The sequence below is a fragment of the Musa acuminata genome, chromosome BXJ3-2, assembly GCF_036884655.1.
Source record: "Musa acuminata AAA Group cultivar baxijiao chromosome BXJ3-2, Cavendish_Baxijiao_AAA, whole genome shotgun sequence".
Taxonomy (NCBI): Eukaryota; Viridiplantae; Streptophyta; class Magnoliopsida; order Zingiberales; family Musaceae; genus Musa; species Musa acuminata.
Window position 1 is genome coordinate 19532501 of NC_088350.1, and position 25041 is coordinate 19557541.

Genomic DNA, 25041 nt, shown 5'->3' on the forward strand with positions numbered 1-25041 from the left:
GCATGAATAGATTGATATCTGATTTGAATGGACTTTGTCATAAGTATATTGTTTATCTAACCAACATAACTTTTATTGGCTTATAGTCAAAGCATTTGATAATATAAATCTTCTTCTTCTTCTTCCACAGGTCTATTTTCTATCACCATCACATTGGATGCGATGTACGCATTGTACCCAATTTGTCCTTTTGCCTCTCCTTCTGTCCTCCCTTTAGTTCATTCATCTTTCCATATTTAATTACTATAATCATTTAGTATTAAAATCAAACATAAGAATCTATAAGATTTCACTTGATAAATGAAAATTGGGTTAAACTGTCAATCTCATTAATAGCTAAAAAGATTTCACTTGAGAGAATTGAGCATTAACAGTGGTCATAAGATATCACAAATCTATAAGAGAATTCATGAGTTTTGGAAAATTCAAATAAATCTCAATATTGGTAAGATTTATTCTCACAAATCTCATTAAAAATATTTCTTACATGTAAATCAGAATAATTCAGAATTAATCATTTTGCTATTTGTGACTCTGAAGGACTGATGATGTCAGAAAAAGAGGAAAAAAGAGCACATAATTTTCCATACATTATAAATCATTCAAATTATCAACTAAAGAAAATAGAAGTATATATATATATATATATATATATATGTCCCTTTAAATATTAAGATCTTTCACAATTAACCATGACCTAGTTATAAGTAATATTAACTAATTTTAATTAAAAATAACTTAAATATATAGAATACTCTTAATATATTCTAACTATAGTTGGGTGTCATAAGCTTTTATTTTAATGCAAAGGGTATGTGATAAACCCTTGTACAAAGACTTTTAACAACTAAGTTAATTAACAACTTCAAGGAATTTATGGAATCAAGTTTTACAAATTAGTAGAGGTAAGCAGATCTAATATATCATCACAAACTAACATGTTAGGTATAAAAATTAATCAAATAAGATTTTGAAATCTCATAATTTAATAAGTCACATTGATACATCATCATCAATTCAATATTTTAGGTGTCATATTATAATTAGATCAATGTTTTAAGGGGTATTATATATATATATATATGTATATAACTTAAATATAGAGGGAGGATAAGTGTAATTTTGCCAAAAATAAAGGTTCACAAATTGGATGGTTGGGCCATATGAGGCCCAATAAAAACTGGGATTAAGCTGGACAACACCAGCTGTAGTGCACTGTAATTGATGATGTGATCCCATAAAAGAAAAAGGGTGAAGAAAACAAAAGCAAGAACAAGAATCCAAGCTGACCAACCCAACCCCCCCACTGCTCCCTTTTAGTCCCAAAAGAAGCAATTGCCAACCTAGTAATGGAGCCCAAGCCAAGATCAAACAGCATGTTTGGAGTTAGTTGGCGAAGGTGTTTGTTCCTCATCAATGAAACAGAGCTGTTACTTTCTTCCTCCTTTACTCCCCCCTTCCTTATTTTGCCAGCAGAACAACCCACAGCTCTTCACACACACACGCACCCCACATTCTTCTCCTCCTCCTCTTCTTACTGTTGCGGTTGAAGAGATGGAGCCGGAAATCTTCATCTGCTTCTTCTTCTTCTTCTTCTTCTTCTTCATTGCTGCTTTTTACTGCTGCCATTGTATGATTAATATGGCAAAGGATAAAAATGAAAAGAAATGTGTGCACAGAAGAACCCTCCAACTTGCAGTACCTGACAACCCCCTCTCATTGCTTTACAGCCCATAAAACAGACATCCTTTTCTCTCCTCCTCCCTCTCTCTCTCTCTCTCTCTCTCTCTGCCCCTCTGCGGAACCATTCTGTTCTCTCTCATCTGTTAATGATCATCGCTTCCTTGGAGTTCGTCCCTGACATCGATCTTTTTGGGCATTTCCTCTGAAAAGTTGCTGCCTTTTTGCCTTTCGAGCAGGAAATTTGTTTGCTTGATCTGAATTTGGCTGGGCTTGTTGAGGAAGGAAAGAAAGGGTGATGAGGAGGAGGAAGAACAAAAGTAGCATTCACCTGTTAATGTCGATCAGCGTATTCGAGTTCGTCCCTTTCATTGGCCGATTCGGGCATTTCCTTTGAAAAGCTGCTGTCTTTAAGCCTTCGGAGGAAGAAAGGAGCCTCCTTTCCCTTTTTTTTTTTCAATTTGAATCTGGTTGCACTCGTTGGAGAAGGAAAGAAGACAAGTTGAAGAGGTGGAGGAAGAAGAAGAACAAGTAAACAGTAAGAAACAGAGACTTACATCCAGTTGGTGATGGAGGTTGGTGCTGCATCGCTGTCTGCCGGCTATATTACTATTGGTTCGATGATTGCGAGCAGAAGTTTAAATTAAATTATTGGGGGAGATTCAAGTACGGTGGGGATGCGTTATCAGAGGTAAGGATTGGGCGGTGACAGCTTTTGGAGTTGAGCCTCGTTGAAGCTTCCTAAATTTGACCAATTGAGTGTGCATGTGGTGGGGTTTTGTTCGACGTACTTATTGAGGAGATTCGTCGGCGCCCGGTTTGGTTCTGCCGCCAATGCAGATGAAGGCCTTTTGCTGCGGTGTACGCGGAGGATACCATTTGATCGCAATGGTTTGCAAATGAGGCAACATCATTGCAAGCTGCATCCATCATTTTTGAAAGGATTTCAGGTATAAACTCGCAACTCCAGTGGCTTGCGAGTCCAATCTTGAGTTTCATGTTGATTCTGCTCTCATTTCAGTTTTGGATCTTGGGTTATCAATTTGGAGAATCAGATCTTTCTTGATTCTCTACTCTTTCTAGCAAGAATGCTTCTACTGAATCTGAACATGTATATTCACCAATCTCGATGTAGTCAGAAAGTCCCGACGATTATTTGCTTCGGTTAAATGCTTGCATTTATAAGAGTGTCTACCATGGAATCTTCAGGTGCTTTCAAACTGTGTTGATTCCATCTGGTTGGTGGTTGCATGTCTACTCCTAGTTCTTGTGTATTTGAGATTCTATCATATCATCATCCTTTGGTGATTTGGTCTTGAATAATTTCAGTGTCGATCATCTGATGATGGTGGTGGTATATTCTTCCATATATGATTCTGAGATGTTGACAATAGAACAAATTTTGCTTATAGTGGTACTGCTGGAATAATTTTATTCTGTATTTGCATGCCATTAGTTGGGTAACAGCACTGTGTACTACAAAATTGAAATGATAACCTGTCTTATGCTAAAATGATTAACCATATTTTCTTTTAAGAAACTACCCAAGTTCATAGCCGAAGCAACCATGAAGCAATTTGGAACATGAGGATTCGTAAAAACAATTATATGCTAATTTAAGTTTTCTTGCGTTACTAACAATTATTTACTACATAAATACATATCAATTGTTTTCCTTTAGATTATCAAAAATATGATGAGTGTCACTGGTAGCTAATTTCCATGTATTATAAGGGATTCCTGTTTTGTCATTTAATTTAATCAAGTAAAACTCTGGTTCTTATTCTTCGCTCTTTTCGGTGCCAATTTTAACGTAGAATAATGTGTCACATTATAGGTTAAATGCCAAGAGAGGTTGATTCTGAGAGCTTTTTTCCTCTGCCTTGAAGTATATTCCCATACCAGATGTCAGGGACTCTTGCAGCAGCTCTAGGAGGTGCTGCAGGAGCCGTGGCATTGGTAGGGACAACAATTATCATCATCCGTTATTGCCTCTTTCGCAATAGGAGCATCTCAAGATCAGAGACAAATTCATCTGACCCATCTCTACAAGGTGACCGCCGTTTTTCTTCAATTCTATCCATTTTGACAACCATGCTCTACAAAATGTCACTGGTCTCACATATCACCTTCTTGAACTTTTCAGTGGGACAGACTGTTGAGCCGTCCTTGGGTGGAGGTGTCTCATATGCACCAGAATTTCAAGGAGCACGATGCTTTACACTCGAGGAGTTGAATGTAGCAACAAAGAATTTCAGCAATATCAATCTGATTGGGTACGGAACGTTTGGAGAAGTGAGCAAGGGTTTGCTTCATGATGGTATGGTTGTGGCTATTAAAAGAAGGTCATGTCCTCGAAGTCAAGAATTTATTGAAGAGGTAGATATTTGCCATAATGAACAGACTTATAGATGCTTGCATGAAACTATGTTGCACTATAGCATGATATTGGAGTAGTGTAACCCACTACGACTTGGCTAAACATGATTTAAATGTAGCATAAGCCACTTGGACTTGGCTGAAAGTGATTTAACTTGGTCCTTCACATTTCTAATAACTCTGTTTTCTCCATACATTCATGTTGTCGGCTATGCTTATAAACAGTCATTATTAGCATATATGATTAACATTATTAAATATCTGAGAAGGTGCTGCATGAGCTGTCTGCATTTCACGAGCATGGAAAAAGTAACATAAACAACATTCCTTACGGCATTCGCTTCTGTAAATAAAGTTCTAGGCACAGCATCGCTGATGTGTAATTTGACAATGCTGTGTAGGTTCGCTATGTATCTTCAATTCGCCACCGGAACCTTGTAAGCCTTTTGGGTTACTGCCAGGAGGATCACATACAGATGCTTATCTATGAGTATATACCAAATGGCAGTGTTTCAACTCACTTATATGGTAATTTTTTGTTGTTGTATGGCTACATTTGTGGGTTCAACATAAGAGTTGTAATTTTTAGTTTTCTTATGCAGGTGCAATTCAAGCATCAAGTGTGAAGTTAGAATTCAAGCATAGACTTTCCATAGCCCATGGGGCAGCTAAAGGTGATCATTTTGCAAAATCAATTAAGACTAGTGTTTGTCCTCATCATGTTAATTCCTAATGAGAGATCCACTTTATTTACTTGAGAATTTCTTTTTGTGTTTTCTTATGGTTGTCTTGTAGAAACATAACTTGGTCCGGTTTATCTTATTTCAAATAATTCTTCTGTTATTTTCTCTGTCTGGTTCTCTACATTAACAACATCAATCTTGAATGTTTATCTTGATTAGGTATGGTTCATCTGCATTCCCTGAATCCTCCTCTGGTGCACATGAACTTCAAGACAAGAAATGTTCTTGTAGATGGAGACTTGACACCCAAAGTTGGAGATGCTGGTATCCACAGCTTACTTGATCGAATTGATGGTGCTGCTTCCTCTTCGAGAATCACTGAAGATGATCCCTTCCTTGATCCTGAGTATTCTTCAAACTTCAGGATTTCTTTAGAAACGATCTTTATGGCACAGATAGAAAACATTCAAGTTTCAAATATATCCAATGATGTTTTCTTGTTTAGTTAAAAATTGCCTGTGCATAAGGTTTCACTGTTGAACAGGCCTAAAAATTTGCATCATTTAGTTGTTGTTTTAATTCCTTATCCTTGCTACTTGCACAGTGTCAAGGAGTCTGGAACATTATCTATAAAGAGCGATGTATATAGTTTTGGGGTGTTTCTTCTGGAGTTAGTGACTGGAAGGGAAGCAAGATCTGATAGAAGCATTATCCAGCAGGTATGTAGCAATTACTTGTAATTTCTTGTAGGAAATAGTTATCTCAGTGGTGAATGGCCATACTTGTGTTATTAAGCCTAAACCTGTAAAATATTGAAATGCTATTTCTTTCTGTTTGCAAATCCATTGCTTTTCTTGGATTGATGCTTGGTCATGTACTCAAAGTTGGTTTAATGAGTTTCTATATTTGGACAACCTAGTAACTATTGGAGTAGTTCATGTAATCATATAATTCCCTTGCAAATATTTCATGATTTTCCATTACCTAGGGAGCCATTGCATGTTTTTATATCATCTTTTAACCACAACAAATTTTGATTTTGCTATTTTTATTTGCGTACTTAATAATCAGAAACCATCAAAGATAGTTCTTTTCTTTTCATGTAATATAAATATCTTTAACTATATGTAGAATATTGGTCTATCACATTGCATGATCAGCGCAAACTAAAGGAAGAACTGAAAAAACAGGAGTTCAATATTTATATCGAGAAAAAGCACAAATGTTTAGTTAATGTATACTCCAAATAAAGAAAAAGTCAAATGTTTTTCTTTTGGAATTTAATAAAACTGTAACTTATCTGGTAAATTAAATCTCTCTTTGCAAGCTAAAATATTCACCTTTACGAGAAAGGTAACCGAAGAATATAATGAGCTTGGACAACACAAGCCCAAGGCTCAAGAGTCATGAAAAGAATTAAGAAAAATCACACATTTGATGCTTTTTTTTCTAAGAACAGGATGAGCAATATTTCTTCAATTTTACAATTTACATGTTCTTTAATGTGGGTTGTTCTTCTATGTGGTAAGAAGATCTAGGCAACTTTAGAGAGGGCCGAATAAGGTTATTCGATAGAAAAGTGCAAACTGAAAATGTTTATCAATAACCTCTCTCTGTTTGATGATAACAAGTAGTTGATGATGTGAAAAATGAGAAAAAGGAAAAGGACACGGTTCCCCCTATATAATTCCCCCTACAGAAAGATATTATGGCTTAAGACCCCTTTTCTGGTGGTACCAATGTGGACCTGTGTTGCCATTACCAAGTACCAATTATATAACTGTGATGTTTTTAAACATTCATGGCATAATTAACCAATCCCAAGCCCTACAAAAAATTAAATATCTGATCTTGAAACACTTTTTAAGTAAAATTTGACATACTCAATTATTCATTCATCTATTTTTTTATTTTAATGTGTCATGTCATTTAAATCAGTAGTAGCAACAGTGTTTTATCAATAAGCAGGATATAGACAGTCTCTTATAAGGTAGACTCATGGATGTAAATACAATAAATTCAAATTGAGTCCACTTGCCGTAAATTCATGCTATAATGTTAAGCTTTACATTACAAGGTATACAGAGAGAGTCTGTCAGGCAGTAATGTTCAAATACATCACTCATACTTTAACTAATTTGCTTGTTCTTCATTGGAAGAGATTTGAGATTAAGTTAAGGTACTCAGGAAATGGAGATGCAAATTGTCAAATGTGCAGCAAAACTCTCGTGTTGTTTTTCTGGGTCTGCTCGAGGCACAGTTGGTTTTCTTTGTGCCTTCATATTTCAGGATTCACTTTTATGAGCAAAAGAATCCTTATAAATAGTCATAATCTTGTTTAGCAAGTCAAAATGACCCAGAAACCCAATAATGTATCTTGTAATTGCATTGCACCTGTGTTGGATTATCGCTTTTTCACATAGGTACCATCAGCTTGAGATATAATATCTGAAAACTATAGCCATCAATTGAATTCGCATATCCATTTTAAACATCTATATTCTTGTATATTTGAACCATCCTTTGGGCTTTGGTAATGTTTGTTAATTGTTGAGGTTTTTCTATTGGTCTAACAATGTTTTTGGGCTGCTCATCCTAAGGCACAGAACTATCATGAGGCAGTCGATCTTTCAACCCTTGTTGATAACAGGATGGGTAGCAGTTTCACCTCGGAAGGAATTTGGGATCTGTTGCAGCTAATTTCGTGGTGTCTGAACTCATCAAGCGAGGAGCGCCCACCCATGAAGTTCGTCGAGTTGGAGCTGCACCGGATACATGAGAGAGAAATGAGCTTGACTACCATCATGGGTGAAGGAACAACTACTGTCACCCTCGGAAGTCAGTTATTCACTACTTCGTAATCGAAGCAACCCGTATCGCATCAACTGTACATCAGCTCATTTAGCATGCTTTTAAAACCATCATTTGCAAGTTGTGTATAACCGAAGAACTGTGTATTCTTTCAAACAAAATTTTCTTCACGATAAATATTTGTACAAAAAGATGTTATGCTGATGTGTTATATTATCAATGCGATTGAGCTTGGAGTGATTAAGAAATAATATGCAGATGTGTTTTGGAGTTCCTGCTGTAGTAATGCTCGGTGTGGCATATAACCTACTCGTGCTTTTTTCCTTGCAGTGCAGGAAAGCCTTTGCACCCAAACAGGTGCAGATTGTTTGTGAGTAAAAAGGTGACCGATGAATGTATGATCTGTTCATGGATTTTTGTAGTACTCGTTTTTGTTCACAGTAATATTTTTCATCATCTCTTACATACTTGGAATGGGTCTCAAATTTGCTCATTTCAATCATGGCATATGGACGTTGGTGGGTAAACAATGGGTAAATATATAATTTATGTAGTTCATCGTATTCAATAAATCTTCTATGATATTTCTAGTTCCAAAGTGTGATACAAAAATGCTCAAGTCTCAACCATAACAGTAATGTACATCTCTGGCCTTTCAACAGATGATTAACTAACTTAATGACACCTCTTTTTCTTACAGAAAATTAGGGTGTCTAATTGCATATTACTAATACTGATCATTACTTCCCAAGTTCAAAGTGATATACAATTAAGTCAATAATAAGGTAACACAATAAGAATATTCTACAAAAAAATTTCAACATAACAAGTACAGCTTCGACAAATCAGATAAGTAGCTCCAAAATTTGTATGGAGATCAAAATGAAATTAAAATACCGTTCATCGACAACGACCAGTATTTTGTTATAACTTATTAAAGCTTCAAAGGAATCAAACCCTCCATCACAAAATGGAACTATGCATAATCAACACCATAAAAACTGGTAGGCAGAAGATTCATGTCATAGAACATTAATACAAGTGTGCATAGATAAGAACAATGACTCAGCCAATGAGCAGCTTGTTTTCGTCCAAGAAGCTATACTGCGGCACCTCTAGGTTAAATGGAGCAGGGCCCTTGCGGATCCTACCAGAAATATCATAGTGCGAACCATGGCAAGGGCAGAACCAGCCACCAAAATCTCCGGCATTGGGTAAAGGGATGCAGCCCAGATGAGTACACACACCAACCACAACAAGCCACTCGGGGTTCTTCACCCTATCTGAATCTGCCTGGGGATCTCGAAGAGATAAAACATTGACACTGTTTGCCAGATTGATATCATCCTCTGTTCGTCGTCTTATGAAAACTGGCTTCCCACGCCACTTTACAGTTACTGTGGACCCTGGCTCTATGCTGGAGAGATCAACTTCCAAAGAAGCCAGAGCAAGGACATCTTTGCTAGCAGACATGCTCAACACGAACTTAAGAATCAGGAGACGAAGCAAAGAGGCATAAACAAATCTTCCACCGGTCAAGACAAAGTATGCAAACGCTCGCTTGCTTGGGTCACCTGGGGGGTGACGCTCATGGTTGTGTTCATCATAGACAATCTTTGAGGTCGGATTCTTAATGGCAGCCACTGTTGCAGGCAGATCAGCTAAACCCAAGTCCGCATATCCAGGGACAAGCTTTTCAGATGCATATCCTTCACATGTTTTACAATAGCAAATCAATTGAGCATAAGGAAATTCAGCTAATAAAGCGCATAACTTATGGATCAAAAGCGATCATATTAAAAGATTTCAGATGTCACTGATATATCACTAAACCAGAAAAATCAATAATAATAACCAATTCCATTTACAATGGGAAAAACATGAAGCAATATTCTTCAAGATATGATGAAAATAAAGATAATCAGTAACCTAATATTCTTGTCAAAGTAGCACTAGAAACCACCCACAGCGAAACATTTCTAAATTCAAATTTAAATAAAAAATTGTCACATTCAATTAATACAAACAACTTAGTCACCAAAATTAAAAATAAAAACGGGGTATCATCTCTAACCAAGACTTTTGTCTTAATCTACAGCAACAAACAGAAAAAGTTTGCATATTCCATCTGAGACCAAAAACAATCAACTTATAAGTAAAAATATATAGACATCAAACAGCCATAAAAACAAACCCATGCATATTGCATACTACTAATTATTAAGAAGGGCCTAAAATGTAGAACAGCACTGTGTCAATATTTTTTTTGTTAAAGGTTAGTTCCATTCGTCCCATAATTGCTTTTCAACAACAACCATACTCTCATCAACAGCACTTAATACTGGTAATTTCCTCAATCTTATAAAAGAGCTGCTTTATATCCTGAGCTTTATCAATAAAATCTTGTTATTCCTTTCTAACCAGATGAAAGAAACTGTAGCAGCAAATGCAACTCTTCTAATATCCATTATAAAGTATTCCTCAAAGCAATAATCTGCAAACCACTGAAGCTCCTGGTTAAAATACATAAAAGTTCTTTCAATTATATGTTCCAACATTATCTCCCATGACTGCTAATTAATTTGCATTTTAAAAAAAAATGAGATGCATTCTGAGGATCTTCATGACAGAAAGCACGTTGTGAATGATGTAGAACTCCCATTTTAACTAATCTATCTTGACACAGCAATCTTTGTCCCACAACAAACTAAACAAAAAAAGCATCTTTTACAGACCAAAAAAACTTTGCTCCATCTAACCTTCCATTCTTTTTCTCTATAGCATCCCAGCACTGTTAATACTGAAACCTATTTGTTTGCTGGGTAACCAGATAGGCACATCAACTTAACTGGTCATATACTGTGTAGTCTAATCTCATTCCACACCTTTTCCACTTCAGCATAATTTCAGATGCTAAGATCTATCTTTCACAGACTGTAACAAAACTGTAGCTTAGGCATCCCCAACAGCTTCCATTATAATTTGTTCGGTGAATCTTAAAACAATTGAGCCTTTCTTTAGCCAATCATAATACCAGAACATAGTCTTTTTGTAATTTCCAACTTCCATTCCAGATCATGTCCAAGCATCAGCTCTTAGCTTAAGCTTTTCTTGCCAGGTCTCAGGCTCCATATGCTTGTATCTATATTTTGATTTAATAGATCCATTTGATCCATAACGAATCCACTCTACAAAACAGCAGCCATAAATGTTTCATCATGGCATCTTTATTTCACTCAAACATGTCCTTCAGGCCTAAACCTCCACAAATTGCATTTCACTTCACCAGCCCTTTCTTTTTTTGTTGATTCACCTCCACACTATAAGAACTGTTGACATTTCTTTTACACTTCTTTTATTATGGCTTTATGTAATATAAAATTTTGAGTTTTAATTGCACACTGAAAATCAAAAAACTGGTTTTGCCTGGCCTATAAGAACCGGCTGATATTTACCTCAAACCAAGTCCTTTAATTGGTGGATGATTAAAGGTTAAGAGTTTTCTCCATTTAGTCTCTGCTTGGTTGCTTCTTGATTAGGATATGGAGGTAAACAACACAAGAATACATACCTATTTCAAGCACATGAATTACAGACAAGATAATGAAGCAATGTCTTAAAGGAAAAACAAATCTAAAATTCAGCCTCTGAAGTAGTTAATGAATAATAGTTCCATTGGTCGTAAATCTAGTAGTACATGAAGCATATCATTCAGTATCAAAAATCACATTACATGATATAAAGTAATAAGTCAGGATGGCTGAGTTGTCAAAGGCATCAGATTCAACCTCTTGTCCTCGTGAGTGGATGTGGGTTCAAATCTTATTTCTGAAAATAAAATATGTATACCTTTAAAGAGCGAACCTTGGTGCCACAATGCAAATGACCAAGATTCAGAGTCATGAAAATAATCTCACTACTTGCAGGGATCAACCCATGTAAATTAACTTTGCCTAATCCACTACGGTACAGAATCTGAGCATCTAAGCCCTTCCCAGAATCCCAGTCATCATTTACGACTATAAACCTTTATCATATATGCCTCTTCTAGTATTTAAAGCTTTTCCAAGATTGGCTAAGGGAACTTATAATACAAAACAAATAATTTTAGGTATTAAAATCTAAATCCACTTGCAAACCAACGAGAAAAAAAAAAGAATATGGATCTAAGCAATTAGAAAAAACAAAGCTATCCAATATCCGCTCAGGGAATATAAACTACAAAACGCGAAATTTTAGACATTCGAATCTGGATCGGTTTGCAAGCCACAACCCCAACGATAAATTACTAATCTCAAACATTTATAAAAATCTATGGGACGCAGCAGGAATTAATTTAATACGGCCGAACTTTAAAAGGGAGGAAGAAGGATAAAATAACGAAAAGAACGACCCTTCTCCATTCCGGATCAGTAACTAGTAACCATGATATAACCCCCCAACGAATAGATTGAGGAAAGATAAGGACAAAGCGCCAACCTCTGACGGCGCCAAGGAGAGGCGACTGAAAGGCGAATCGGGCGCGTGGAGCAGAGATCTGCCAGGAGTCGTCAGCGGATGAGTCCCCAAAGCCATGGACGGGATTCCGCGAGGATACGACGGAGGCGGTTGGAGTCTGCCACCGTGACAGCGCACCGATCCTTCTTCCCGCGACCCTCAGCATGGCTTCCTCCAACGGCGATTTCTAGGGTTTCGGTCGCCTCTCGGAAAGGGCTCCGAAGACAGACACGGACGCAAAGAGGAGTGCAAAACGGTGGGAGGGGAGAGCAACTTTATATATATATATATATATATATGCCGGTGCTTTGTGGAGCGTTACACTCTTGCAGAACGAACCGATATAATATAATCAAACCGGAACCGGTATATACGTTATATAGCGGTCTTCCAACCAAATAAATATGCCATATTTTTATAGAACTCATATTTAAGGCCCCTATAAAATTTTTTCTTGGAAATTAAAAAACTAAAGTGAATAAAAAGGAAAATTTACATAAGAAAAAAAAAGATAAAAGTGGGGGCTTCAATTTCTTTTATTGGGATATAAACATTTGAATACTTGAAAAATGAGTTATAATAGTTTTTTTAATTTACTCCTTGCATTCAAATATTATATTGTAATATGGGAAGATTATATCCTTACAGTAGATATGTGTATTGTGCTCTAACCATTCTGATGTGATCACAGATAGGAGTTGCCACCCACATATAATTTAGCAATATTGTTTTGTTATGACTAACCTCTAATGAACCCTGACAAGCATTGGAAACTAGAGAAAGAGCTATGGATATGAACAAATAATATAGTGCGGCTAAATCATCATATTTACTTATTTTTAGTAAATACATAATCAAATAGAAGTATAGGTATAATTAATCAATTCTGGATCTAAATTTAGCATTCCGTGAGCGAATCAATCAGTGAACTCATTCTCCAATGAGCACCCATATTATATACATAGTGTCCTTACACGAGTAACTATGAGACCAACCGCCTTCATTATATAGATGGGTATACAATATACTAGTTTGTTTAATTATTTTGATGTCCCTCTCGAGTAACCTATGATTGAGATTATTTAGGGTCTGTGTTTAAAGGTAAATCGGCCTCATTATCATGATCTTATCACGATCCGATTCACATTACATAGATCTATGGACATTACAATATATGCAATATACAACATAAAGTGAAAAAATATCAATAATAATAAGCAAAAAAGACTATATAGCGTATCATACGTGCCATCACTCACGTGTTTAGCTTGTAGGGCACCTATGACTAGCAAAAAGTTTCCTTAAACATCAGTGTCATAAGATAAAATATTTCTCATTATTAAAACTACATTTCAATTCAACATTTTATTATAGGATTATCAAATAATTTTTTAAACTAAAGATTTAAATTAACTTTGTATAAGTTATCATAATTTTAGAATTAACTTTTAATTAGTCATAAAATATACTAAATTTAACATCATCAAAATATAGAAATTAAATTTGTAGTTATAGTAGAAATATAGCATGTATCTATAAGATATATCAAATGACCCATCTTTAAATGCAGATAATAAGTTTCCACTGATATTACTTTTGCTTTGAGATGATTCTTTATGTAGGGAAATATAGAGGCGATATCACATGCACAGTGGAAGAACAGAACACAAAAACCTCAAATTTTTCAAAAAAGTGTTCATTATTGTGCGAAGATTAATGCACAAAAACCTACGAAATTTAAAATCACGTGTGAGATTGTTGTGTTACCTAGGGAGATCGTATATCCCTAAATCCTTATAGATATGTAGGATATGATGAAGGAGGTCAAGCATTCTCCTTTCTAGCGGTGAACCATATAACAGGGCTACGATGTCGCTTCTCGAATCACTACTCAAATCTTCACACCTACTATCTGAGAAAGAGAAGGGGAGAGGAGAATAGGAGGTAGCAACTAAGAAACAGCCTACTAGCCTTTGGTTCCCTTCTATTTATAGAGGTCTATTGTCAACTTAACCATAATGGATTCTACCCTATTAAGTACTAAATCTCCATATAATTACCTATGTCACTTAAATTAGTGGATTTCTATCCAATAATCTCTCATTGGCTCCTATTAGATCTCATATATAAGATCTAATAATTCAGGGGCTTATTAGATATTCAATAAGATAGAGGCTCAAACGGATATCTCGTATCCGAACCTCTACTCTCTCAATGTCTACCATATGTGTATGACCCTCTAGGCCCAATATCAAGCTGGTCATAAGTCATACCTGTCAGAACTCCTTTTGGCTCACTGAATTATTATCTCCATAATAATTTACTCGACTCATCGACTACGGATATACTAGGCTACTACACTACAGTCTCAAACGATATAAGAAAATCTAATATTTTGGACATATCTATCCATAGTTACCATGTATCTATAGTTCTTTATTCATCTGATATCCTAGAGATCATATACCGGGCATGATGCTGTCAGACCCATATGGTTTCTACTCGAGTCTCGCTCTAATCGGATTCTCCCAGTGAACTTTTTCTCTTTCAATCCGAATGACCGTGACCAAGGATTTTTTTGAGCAAAAACACATAGGATATTTCTCTCATAATATCGAGAGCGGATGATCCTTTATCAACACTCAATAGCCCTCGTAAGGTTGATTGTCACTCCCAATGACCGGCTGTGTTAGATTTAGAACTTTCAAACCTATAAGTCCGATATCAAAGAGTGGAGTACTTATATAGGATATCTTTGGTGTTTCAAATCTAAGAACTAGGTACACCACTGAGACAATAGAATCATTATTTGATAATGGGATACCATTAACCATCCAGCATTCTGTGAGCAGATCAATCAGTGAACTCATTTTCCAATGAGCACCTGCACTTTATCCCTAGTGTCCCCACACGAGCAGTTATGAGACTAATTGCCTTTATCATATGGATGGGTATATAGTACACAAGTATGTCCGGTTATTTCGATTTCACTCTCGAGTAACATATGACAAGGATTATTTAGGGTATATATTTAAAGACGAATCGGTCTCATTATCGTAATCTTATCACGACCCGATTCCTATTGTATAGATCTATGTACATCACAATATATATATATATATATATATATATATATATATATATATATATATATATATATATATATATATATATATATATATATATGCGTATATACAATAAGCAATATAAAGTGGTAGAATACCAAAATATAATAAGAAAAAAGAATGCATATCATGTCACATGTGTCATCACTCACGTAATTGGCAACACCTATGACTAGCACTCTATAACGATGAATATTTTATATTTTTTGAGTTAAAATAAATTTATATATATTAGTGATAACTGAAGCACTAAAATCAATCCACCGATAATTAAAAGGAACCACTATAATATTTGATTCGAAATATACAAATGTTAAGTTTATATATTTCTTTTCGAGCCTTACATTTAACATTGCCCTTCTTCATATATCTTTTATTATCACAAGAGAATTACTTACTGTGAAGGTTTTTTTTAATAGTCTATTTAACATTTCTAAACTCGATAAATTTATTTCGTGGATGATACTTCAATCTTTTTTTTTTTTTTGTTATCAGCTCCTTAGATAGTAGTCAAAATATTATAAGATCTTTCTTATCTTAACCTTAATTCTTCCTAAACACATATAATAGTTAGCTTATTTAAGTCTCATTTATCTTTATTTATATTATAATGAATCTTAAATAAGCCAAACTGAGGAAGAGAATTAAGAATAAATTATATAAGGAAGAACTCATTCATATTTATGCATAATGCTTTAAGTTTTATAGCATTATCACTCATATTAAGGATATGTTGGTCAATGACTTATAAACAAATTTAAATATATCTTCAATATCTCTCAAATATTCATGTGCACTAATTATAAGTGGTAATAAAGTTTTAATTTTATTTATAATTATCATTCTTATAAGTATTAGACCGATCATATTAGATCTTTTCTAAGCTTTAATTTTATTAACTTATTCTATAATACTTTTATTAGTCAAATCTATAGGCAACAAATAATAATACACATAGTATGAACCACATATTCTCTTACCAATATGAATAATTTAAATCGAGTACAAGGATACTAGAAACATAAGAATACATGGAAGAATGTACCACTATAAAATATAAAATATCATTTTGAGTTCTCAAAATATAATGAACAATTAGTATCATCTATTAATATAACTATTGTTTACTCAAAAAGGACTAATATCATCCTTGTTAAATAGTATTATTACTTTTACGTATACAATCATAAATTACAAAGATATCCAAAATAGTATGATTATACTCCGTCACATAATTATTTAAAATACATTTTTTTAGAATTATCTAAATCTCATAATTATGTATTTCATAATAAATATTTTATAAAATATCATTTAGTAATTTTTTAAATATAATTTTATAAGTTATTAATCTAGACAAAACCAATACAATAATATAAAATATAATTTAAAAATATTTATAAATAATAAAATATCCAAAAAACTTACCATCTTAGGCTACTTTGATAGCTACTAGTAAAATAAAATTTTAGAATCTAAGTACAAATAATATTTACTAAATTTTTATTAATTTAATTTATATCAAAATAATTTAATAATAATAAATAATAATTGTAACATTGAACATTAATCAACATAAAAGAAAACTCATATAATAATTATAAACATGATAAAATATAAATCATGCCTTTATATGAAAAATAAATATTATTTCTTATTTTTTTCATGCTTGTGTATTTAATAACAATGTAAATATATAGAATAATAATTAAAATTTCTTAATAACATAAGTAATTAAATCTTAACAATAATAAATTATGTCACATATATAAAAATAATATATCTATAATTTATTTTTAATTTAATTTTGATAAAAATATTTATCAAGTTTGTGATATAATTTTATTATTTCTAAATTATGATTACTAAGATAATATTGCCAAATTAGAAGGGCAAAATGATAAACAAAGGATATCAACAAAAAAATAATCAATTTTATGAGGGTAAAATAAAAATTGTGACTAAGGGCATCGGTAATAAATAGTTGATTTTTGAAGAGTAAAATTATAGTTTTGCAAGGACATGTATTGGAAATATCTTATTTTGAAAGGTAAAAATATCACCGAGGGATATCAATTAGAAATAATAGCTTTTATCTTAGCAAAATTAACCTTTACTAGGGTAAAAGCCCTGAAACTCTAATGTTTCACCATTTCTTTAACTATCGGTGCATCACAGCTTGCCTGTGTCATTGCCACTCCAATCTTTAACGATGGCAACCTTATAATAGTGACCAAAGACCACCACTAGTTTGAGAAAGCACTGTTATCGTTCTATCGCGGACAAAACGGTAAACATTGTGTTTAATATAATGCTCATGTATGTCTATGTCTTTTGGTTTATTCATGCTTTGCACAGCATATAGAGAGACAATCGAAGGCTTAACAGCCCCAATTTAGTAGATTTAGTGGTCATTTTAGGTTTGTATATAAAGGTTGTATCATATGGACTTTTGTAGGGGATTTTGGTCTATAGTAGATCATTTTGGATTCTTTATTGTGCAACCATTCAGAGCTTATGAAGTCTGTTTATAATTTGCATTGGTTATAAATTGTTTCCTAAAATGATTGATTGTGGATCCCTAGTGAGACGCTTTCTCTGACCCGTTTTCTCTTTTGCAGGTTTTAAGGGACCATAGGAAGTTTCGAGGAGGCTGACTTTTGCGGACGGACACACAAGGGTGCTGCACGACTTAGGCAAAACCAACGAAGTTTGTGATAGATGGTATCATAGTAAGATAAGTACTCATAGAAACACTTGGCATTCAAACGTAGGGGACCTAGCGAGGCTACGTTAATTGCAGCCAGCACGTGCGACCGTTTGGGGGAACAATGGGCATAGAGATGTAGAGAAAAAGAGTCACTCAAAGGAACATGCATATGAGATTGACATTCAGAGGAATGACCAATCATTCACGCAAGAGGCACCACGAGGACAAGCAAGTTGGGAAGAATGCGTAGTGCACAAAGGTTGGAATGGCTAAGTTTAAGCTACGACTCAACGTTGGCGACTATACTTGATGGTGCTCAAGGCAAGCAAGACACTTGGTAAAAGATAAGACCATATAAGGTGGAACGGGTTGTTCAGCGACCGAAAGAGTTGTGAAAAGCTCAAAGAGGTGAGGAGAATTGCTAACTCGAAGAATTCGATACTCATGCAAAGACTTGTATGCGAACGATAGAGTGTTCGTGGCCATCCTAAGGCGATCGAAACTCGATGCCATGGAGCATTGAAACTTTCTCTTCAACATAAGAAGGATACATCCGTAGGAGTAGTGAGTTCAGTACGTTGCTAGGTCTTGAGGGGTGCAACGGGGGCTGTATTGACGTAGAGTCATAATCTAGCAAGTGCGTTTGTGGGAGGCAGAACAATGCACAGTTTATTCAACAATACGGAGTAGTCCAAGGGGATGGTAGTCTCCAAAACTTTTAAAGCAAAGAAAGCAAAGAGAGAAGTTGCTCCAATGGGATAGATATCCAGAAGGGATAAGTCTTAGCTCTTCAGAGGAAAAACTATATGCAATGAACAGCATATGTTAAGGAGTACCTCAAAACAACTCCACAAAGCTCAACGAACTGAGCAAGCGACAAGGAGTTGTCACATTATCTTGTTTGAAATAATGCGTTGGGGGATACATTACGAGATCAAGTGGGGGAGTAATCTAAGGTAACACAAATAAAGGCACACTTGGAGTCGATATAGAGATCAGACTTAATGAAGGGCTAACCTATAGATTGGTAAGCGTGAGGACCATCATCAACTCAATGCAAATCGAGGAGCGGAGCAACTTAGGTGTAACTTGGCGAAGTACCTAAGCCGCATGAAGGGAGCCGACATAGAAGATGGAATATCGAGTAGAGGCATGAAGCTTTCCTTAAACAGAGGTCAAGGATATGAACTCTTGCAGAGGCAAGAGCGGGATCATATCGTTCCATAGGTCCATTATTCTGATGGAGCGAGTTCATCTTGCATGGTGCCAAAGACGAAGGGAGCTTCAAGGCACATGCACATTACCTCAAAGAAGTATTTAATGGATGAATTAAGGCGACTTAACTTATAGAGGCGAAGTTGTTCAAAAGGCCTTAGGCACGAGGCGAAAGGATGCGGAGATGGGTGCTCTTAAAGAATATGTCACAGTGTTACCATTTAAGTTGCCATGAAGGGAGCGGTGCATAGCGGATATAATGCTGGTTTGGGCAGAGGTCCAGGATCCAGACAATGATGCATCAATTTCAACAAAGTCGATGGACTTTGGGAGCTACTAGGCGACGGACTGTCCTAGAGCAGTGTTTCATCTCGGTGTGACCCAAGAGCGAGTGGAAGAAGGTTGATTGTCGAATAAGCGAACATAATCGAATGTGGAAAAGGCCCTACGATGTGTTGGCATAGGCAACATGGTGTAGCGGATGTCACTAGGAAGGATCATAATCCGAGTTCATCCCACAAGGATCAGAATGCAATGAAGATTTCACCAAGAGGTGACATGGTGCAGCGGATCATGGTGGAACAGTTCGTGGCAATGCGATACACACGAATCTAGGCCCATGAGGGACTATATCATACAAAAGTATGATCGGGAGCTACTAGAAGCTCCACTTCGATGAACAATACGATAGCAAAAAGGGCTATGGATTCAAGGAGTGAAGGCCATGGTACCACAGAGGCAGGTCTTCCGTGCGTGCATCGAATTTTGCATCGGATGAAAGCCTTAGTCATCAGCATATGAGGGTTGTGTACTACCAAGGGAAAAGTTTGAATGCAAGTACCAGTATGTCCCATGGGAGGGACTCGATCATACAGAGGTGTGATCAGAGTAGCTAGAGAGTTAGACCGCTACAAAGCTCATATTTGCTTAAGGAAGCCCGATAAGTCAGAGGACGAGATCGAGTAAATGAATATTACTACCAAGGAAGTTAAGGAAAATAAAATCGGTGTGAACCCTACAACATGATAGCAGAGACCATGCATTAGAGTTACAATTTATCTTTCTATTGACTAAGGGGAACTACTTGGAGAACATAGAGGTGTTGAAGGAGAGGGTCGAAAGGGGCGAAGAAGCGACGATGAGTCCAGAGGGACTTAGCAACCTAAAAACCAAGCATTGGTTAGAATAGAGGTAGACTCGGAGAAGTGCCATAGTACCATAGAGGCAGATCTTCCGATCGTGAAGAAATGGATGTAGATGCGAGGAGACGAATAGTAGAGTCATGGGCATGACAGTGCCATGGTACTGTAGAGGTAGGATTTCCGTAGAGTCATTGATCCCTTACTCTTATGGGGGGGAGAGCGCTTGGTTGTGAAAGGGGTCGAGGAGATAAAGAATACAGAGGTAAATTCCAAGTACTAAGACAAAGCTAAAGGACAGAGGCTAGGGAACTTCGCAAGATTAGTGTTAACAAATTTCGGGTTGATACAAGAGTGCATGACCAATGAACGAAGCAGGTTGTATATGGTGCTATACCTTTGCTACTCAGTGGAGTTATTGGTAGGGTTGATGAAGAAGGCGGTACAATCCTAGAGGCGACCAAAACTATTAAAGACTTACTCTAAGTTGGGGTGAAAATATCCTACATTCCAAAAATTCGATGGCATTGAGAAGGTGATCATAGCAACTAACTCAAGCAAGGAGTGCAAACACTTCAAGCGATTCAGAAGTGTGAGCAAAGAATAGGCGAAGGCCAGTAACCAGCTCGATGCATGAAGTACAACCCTCGATGAGGTGAGCGAAGTCAAATAACCTTTGTCTTCTCAACTCTTAAGAGAATGGACAAAACTGAGTATCCCAATTCTCTTATTTATCCAACAGAGGAGCTCTGCACATGTTCAAAGACCCTTCAAAGAAACCAAATGGAAGACAATAGTTGTCAAATCCTAACTAATGGTTATGAGTGCTACTGAGAGTAGATTATCTGCTTCATTTCCCAATAGAATATCAATCGAAAGTGGTGTTAGGATCGGAGTGGCACTAAGAGGGGGGGGGTGAATTAGTGCAGCGGATTAAAACTTCGGTTTTAGTAAAATCTTCGTACGATAAGAACGGAACTTGAAAAGCTTAACTTGAAAGCGTATTCTTAAAGTTGCGCATCAAAGGTAATGATGAAACAAAGCAAGTAAGAAGATTTGCAGTAATGTAAATGACAATAAGAAATGCAAACCAGAGATTACGCCGTTTTTAAAGTGGTTCGGTCAAGTGACCTACATCCACTTGCGAGGCCCCTCTTCGATGAGGCTTCCACCTTCCACTAGCAAATCTCTTGAAAGTGAAGGGTGAATACCCCTCTTACAACTTTTACAAGCGGTTCACTCTCTTACAGATTTTCAACAAGAAAGAAGGAGGTGAACACTAGCAAATTGAAAACAAGACAAGCTAACACTTTTCTAAGGCTTTTCTCTCAAACACTTGCTGCTCAAAAAGTTGTTCTCTCAGCTGAGATTTGAGGGGTATTTATAGGCCTCAAGAGGATTCAAATTTGGGCTTCAAAATTTGAATTCTCTTTGGGTTCCCGCTGCTGGAGGTGCCACCGCCCAGCCAAGCGATGCCACCGCCCAGCCAGGAGGTGTCACCGCCCAGCTCTCGGGTGCTGGGCGGTGCCACCGCCCAGCAAGGCGGTGCCACCGCCTGGCTCTTATCAGCTCACTGGTTGGGCTCCAAACTTGGCACAAACCAGTCCGAACTCGGGCCCAATTGGCCCCTACTTGGGTTATAGGATTAACACCTAATCCTAACCCTAATTAACGTGCTAACTACGAATTTAAAGACATTTTCTAAGCTATTACAAAGTCTGCAAGTCAAGACTTCTTTCGACGAGCTTCCGGCGAACTTCCGGCGGTCTTCCGACAAACTCTCGGAAACCATTCTGCGGACTCCCGGCAAGCTCGTAGACTTCACGATTTGATCTCGGCGAGTTCCAACGAGCTTCTTAGGCAAGCTCCGATCTTTCTCGGTGAGCTCCGCGAACTTCCAATGAACCTTCCGGCGAGCTTCCGAAAAACCCTTCGGCAAGCTCCCTACTCATTCTCGGTTAGTTCCGGCAGCATTCCCGATGAACCTTCGGACTTCCGTCGAACTCTCGAACTCCCAACGAATCCTTCGCGCTTGACTCCGGCACTTTGTTTTGCTTTATGTCTTTGTCGTTATCGTAGTTAATCCTGCACACACAAGCAAACACTCTACTCCGATCTAGACAATTATTATAACGCAAATTGACATTCTGTTGCCCGGCACGTCATTGGTTGGCGCTTCGTCCGATTCTTCGGTGCATCGTCCTCTCTTGCGGCTTGTTGCCCAATAGGCGGTTGACCTCCGCAACCCCGATATCCTTGGCGCAATTTCGCTCTCCTTGGCTCGATGCCCGACGCCCAAAGCCTTCTGCCATCCAATATCCTAACGTGATCTCCTCCGACGCAACGTCAATTCCTCCTGCGTTAATTGTCTAATCCTGATCGAGTAGACCTGTATCACTCAAAATGTAGTCAAACATTTAAACACAATCAATTAGTTTCATCATCAAAATCTGAGATTCAACAAGTGGAAGTGATGTGAATCTACTTGGAAGTAATAACTAAGTGAAAGAAGAGTCAATGGGTAAATTTTATGGAGAAAAAATCCAAAACTTCAAAATTTTATGAGGTAATGCTCGTTAAAGCTCCAACAAGCATCTACCCTATTCAAGCAGCATGAGGCATTTGAGAGATTGGCTCATAGTAAGGATAGTTTTTTCCTTCATTTGAAGGATTCGTGGGAAGAACCAACAGGGATCAACATAACTCAGCCAACCCCACATTAGAGTTAGAGTCATTGGTGAGTTGAAGCAGCATGACGGATCAAAAGTTCAACTACTCAACAACACTAGCGGAGAGCAATTGGGAGCCAAGAGACACATTGTAATTAGAGTAGAAGATTGAAGACTCAGCAAAGGCAAGGAGTTGCAGTGTCAGCAAAGGCTTCGATGAGGATGTCGAAGGAATAAGTGGGGGAGGTTGTCATAGACAAAACTATAAATAGAGTGTTTAATATAATGCTCATGTATGTCTATATCTTTTGGTTTGTTCATGCTTTGTACAACATACGAAGGGACAATCGAAGGCTTAACAACCCAAATTTAGTTAGCTTTGGTGGTCATTTTAGGTTTGTAAATAAAGGTTGTGTCATATAGATACTTGTGGCAGATTTTGCTTTATAGTGGACTATTTTTTATCCTTTATTGTGCGATCGTTCAGAGCTGAAGTTTGTTTGTAATTTATATTGGTTATAAAGTATTTCCTAAAATAATTACTTATGGATCCTGAGTAAGGTACTTTCTCTAACATATTTTCTCTTTTGTAGATCCTAAGAGACCATAGGAGGTTTCGGGGAGACTGACATTTGCGGACGAACACGTAAGGGTGCTGCATGACTTATGCAAAACCAACTAAGTCCTTGATAGTTCACTAGTGCCCAAAACCTAAGAAGGAAGACCTTGCCTACCAAAAAACCGCCATAGTAAGGCCCACAACCTTCAGTCTAGTCGTCATCGCATGTCGTGCATCATCATCCGCCATCGCATAGTGTTCAACCATCGCAAGAACCGTAACCTATCCACTACTTATGGGTAGTGGCGCACCATGACAGAGCCAACTATTGTTGAAGGTTGTCGTTTATTGCTGGGCTACTACACACATTAATCATCGCCGCTATGCTTCCGCTATCATTGCCTATCATCAGCCATTATTATAACATACCAAAAGGGCCAGCTATCGAACTTCTGTCTACCGCTAGGGCTGCTGCACATAACACATGTTAGTTATAGCATCCACCCACAATAGGGATCCCACCATGCTTTTATTATGCTGCTTGTGGTAAGATTGGCAAACACAATGGGCTGTCGCCCTCCACTAGGTTGCCTCCTGCAATAGCGATGACTCTATAGCATGCAATAGTGCCATCACATCCTAGTTGGTCGAGTAATCATAGTAGGTCGTTGACCAATCATCACAACTCTAACGATAACGCCATCCATAGTAGCCTCAACAACATCCCTATCATAGACACTAAGTCGCCCATGATTGTTAACACAAATTAACATCTAATGCTCATAAGCAAGCGACTAGAGCGGATGTGATAAACAACTAGACCGATAATCCCCTTTCGCAAGTAAAAGGTGCTCACAAATAAATCTAAATATAAAATAAAGCTATATGCTTTTACGATAAGGTATTTGATTTCAAAACAACTAGCTCTAATGCCAATTGTAAATATAAAAATATAATCATGCTATTATATAGAATAAATTTAATGTCAAAATATAAAATCAAATAATAATAGATCAACTATTTGATAAGCATATCTTTTGATGCCATTCAGAATACCTTTATTTGATTCATAGAAAGAATTCCATAGTTTGATCCTTTATTTGATTCATAGAAAGCATTTCATAGTTTAAATCAGCATGATATGTAAAAAGAAATAGACTCATATTATTCTCATTTTCTATTCTTCATGGGACTACTAAGTGATTATATATGGGAATAGATATTGAATCTCGGTTCATATTATATCATATACTATTGTATTAAGTTTTTAGGAGCATTTATCTATTTATAGTAAAAACAAAGGATCTAGTATAAATAATTAGGATCATCTTTTTCATCAAGATCATCTATTAAGAAATCCTGCAATAAGTAAACCTCCTTCTTATTAGTCAATAACCATAATCAAAATCTGATCAGAACTATAACATAATCTCTCAACAGAGAAATTACTCATACAGATATTATTAGTTAAATAATATTTCTTATTTTTTTAATCATACTCATATGAGAGATATTACTGGTTGAATTTTATGATAAATTTTTTTTTATGATTCTCGTACGAGGGACAAGATTTT

The 25041-nt window shown here is 36.5% G+C and overlaps 2 protein-coding genes across 3 annotated transcripts; one reads left to right on the plus strand and one right to left on the minus strand.

Moving 5' to 3' along the window:
• The first annotated feature begins 1360 nt into the window (after positions 1-1360).
• Positions 1361-7823, plus strand: LOC135581865 (probable serine/threonine-protein kinase PBL21). Of its 2 annotated transcripts, none has more exons than XM_065138835.1 (8): positions 1361-2630; positions 3518-3733; positions 3827-4059; positions 4461-4587; positions 4662-4733; positions 4962-5148; positions 5347-5461; positions 7349-7823. In XM_065138835.1, exons 2-8 carry the CDS (start codon positions 3586-3588, stop codon positions 7601-7603), a joined length of 1137 nt encoding a protein of 378 aa, XP_064994907.1. In that variant the 5' UTR covers positions 1361-2630; positions 3518-3585; the 3' UTR covers positions 7604-7823. The 2 variants fall into 2 exon arrangements, with proteins under 2 accessions (XP_064994907.1, XP_064994906.1); XM_065138834.1 differs by having other exon boundaries at positions 1632-2630; positions 7343-7823.
• A 580-nt stretch (positions 7824-8403) lies between these two features.
• Positions 8404-12307, minus strand: LOC103972848 (cytochrome b-c1 complex subunit Rieske-4, mitochondrial). The gene is made up of 2 exons (XM_009387225.3): positions 12033-12307; positions 8404-9262 (listed from the first exon to the last, which is right to left on the minus strand). The coding sequence occupies exons 1-2, from the start codon at positions 12214-12216 to the stop codon at positions 8619-8621; spliced, it is 828 nt and encodes a 275-aa protein (XP_009385500.2). The 5' UTR covers positions 12217-12307; the 3' UTR covers positions 8404-8618.
• Between the last annotated feature and the right edge of the window lie 12734 nt (positions 12308-25041).

Excerpts from the sequence above, each read along its gene's own strand:
- LOC135581865 (XM_065138834.1), top strand. The coding sequence starts at position 3,586 with ATGTCAGGGACTCTTGCAGCAGCTCTAGGAGGTGCTGCAGGAGCCGTG. Across the intron at positions 3,734-3,826 it reads ATCTGACCCATCTCTACAAG|TGGGACAGACTGTTGAGCCG; the intron begins GTGACCGCCGTT and ends TGAACTTTTCAG. Across the intron at positions 5,462-7,342 it reads ATAGAAGCATTATCCAGCAG|GCACAGAACTATCATGAGGC; the intron begins GTATGTAGCAAT and ends GCTCATCCTAAG.
- LOC103972848 (XM_009387225.3), bottom strand. The coding sequence starts at position 12,216 with ATGCTGAGGGTCGCGGGAAGAAGGATCGGTGCGCTGTCACGGTGGCAG. Across the intron at positions 9,263-12,032 it reads TCTCCTTGGCGCCGTCAGAG|GATATGCATCTGAAAAGCTT; the intron begins GTTGGCGCTTTG and ends AAACATGTGAAG.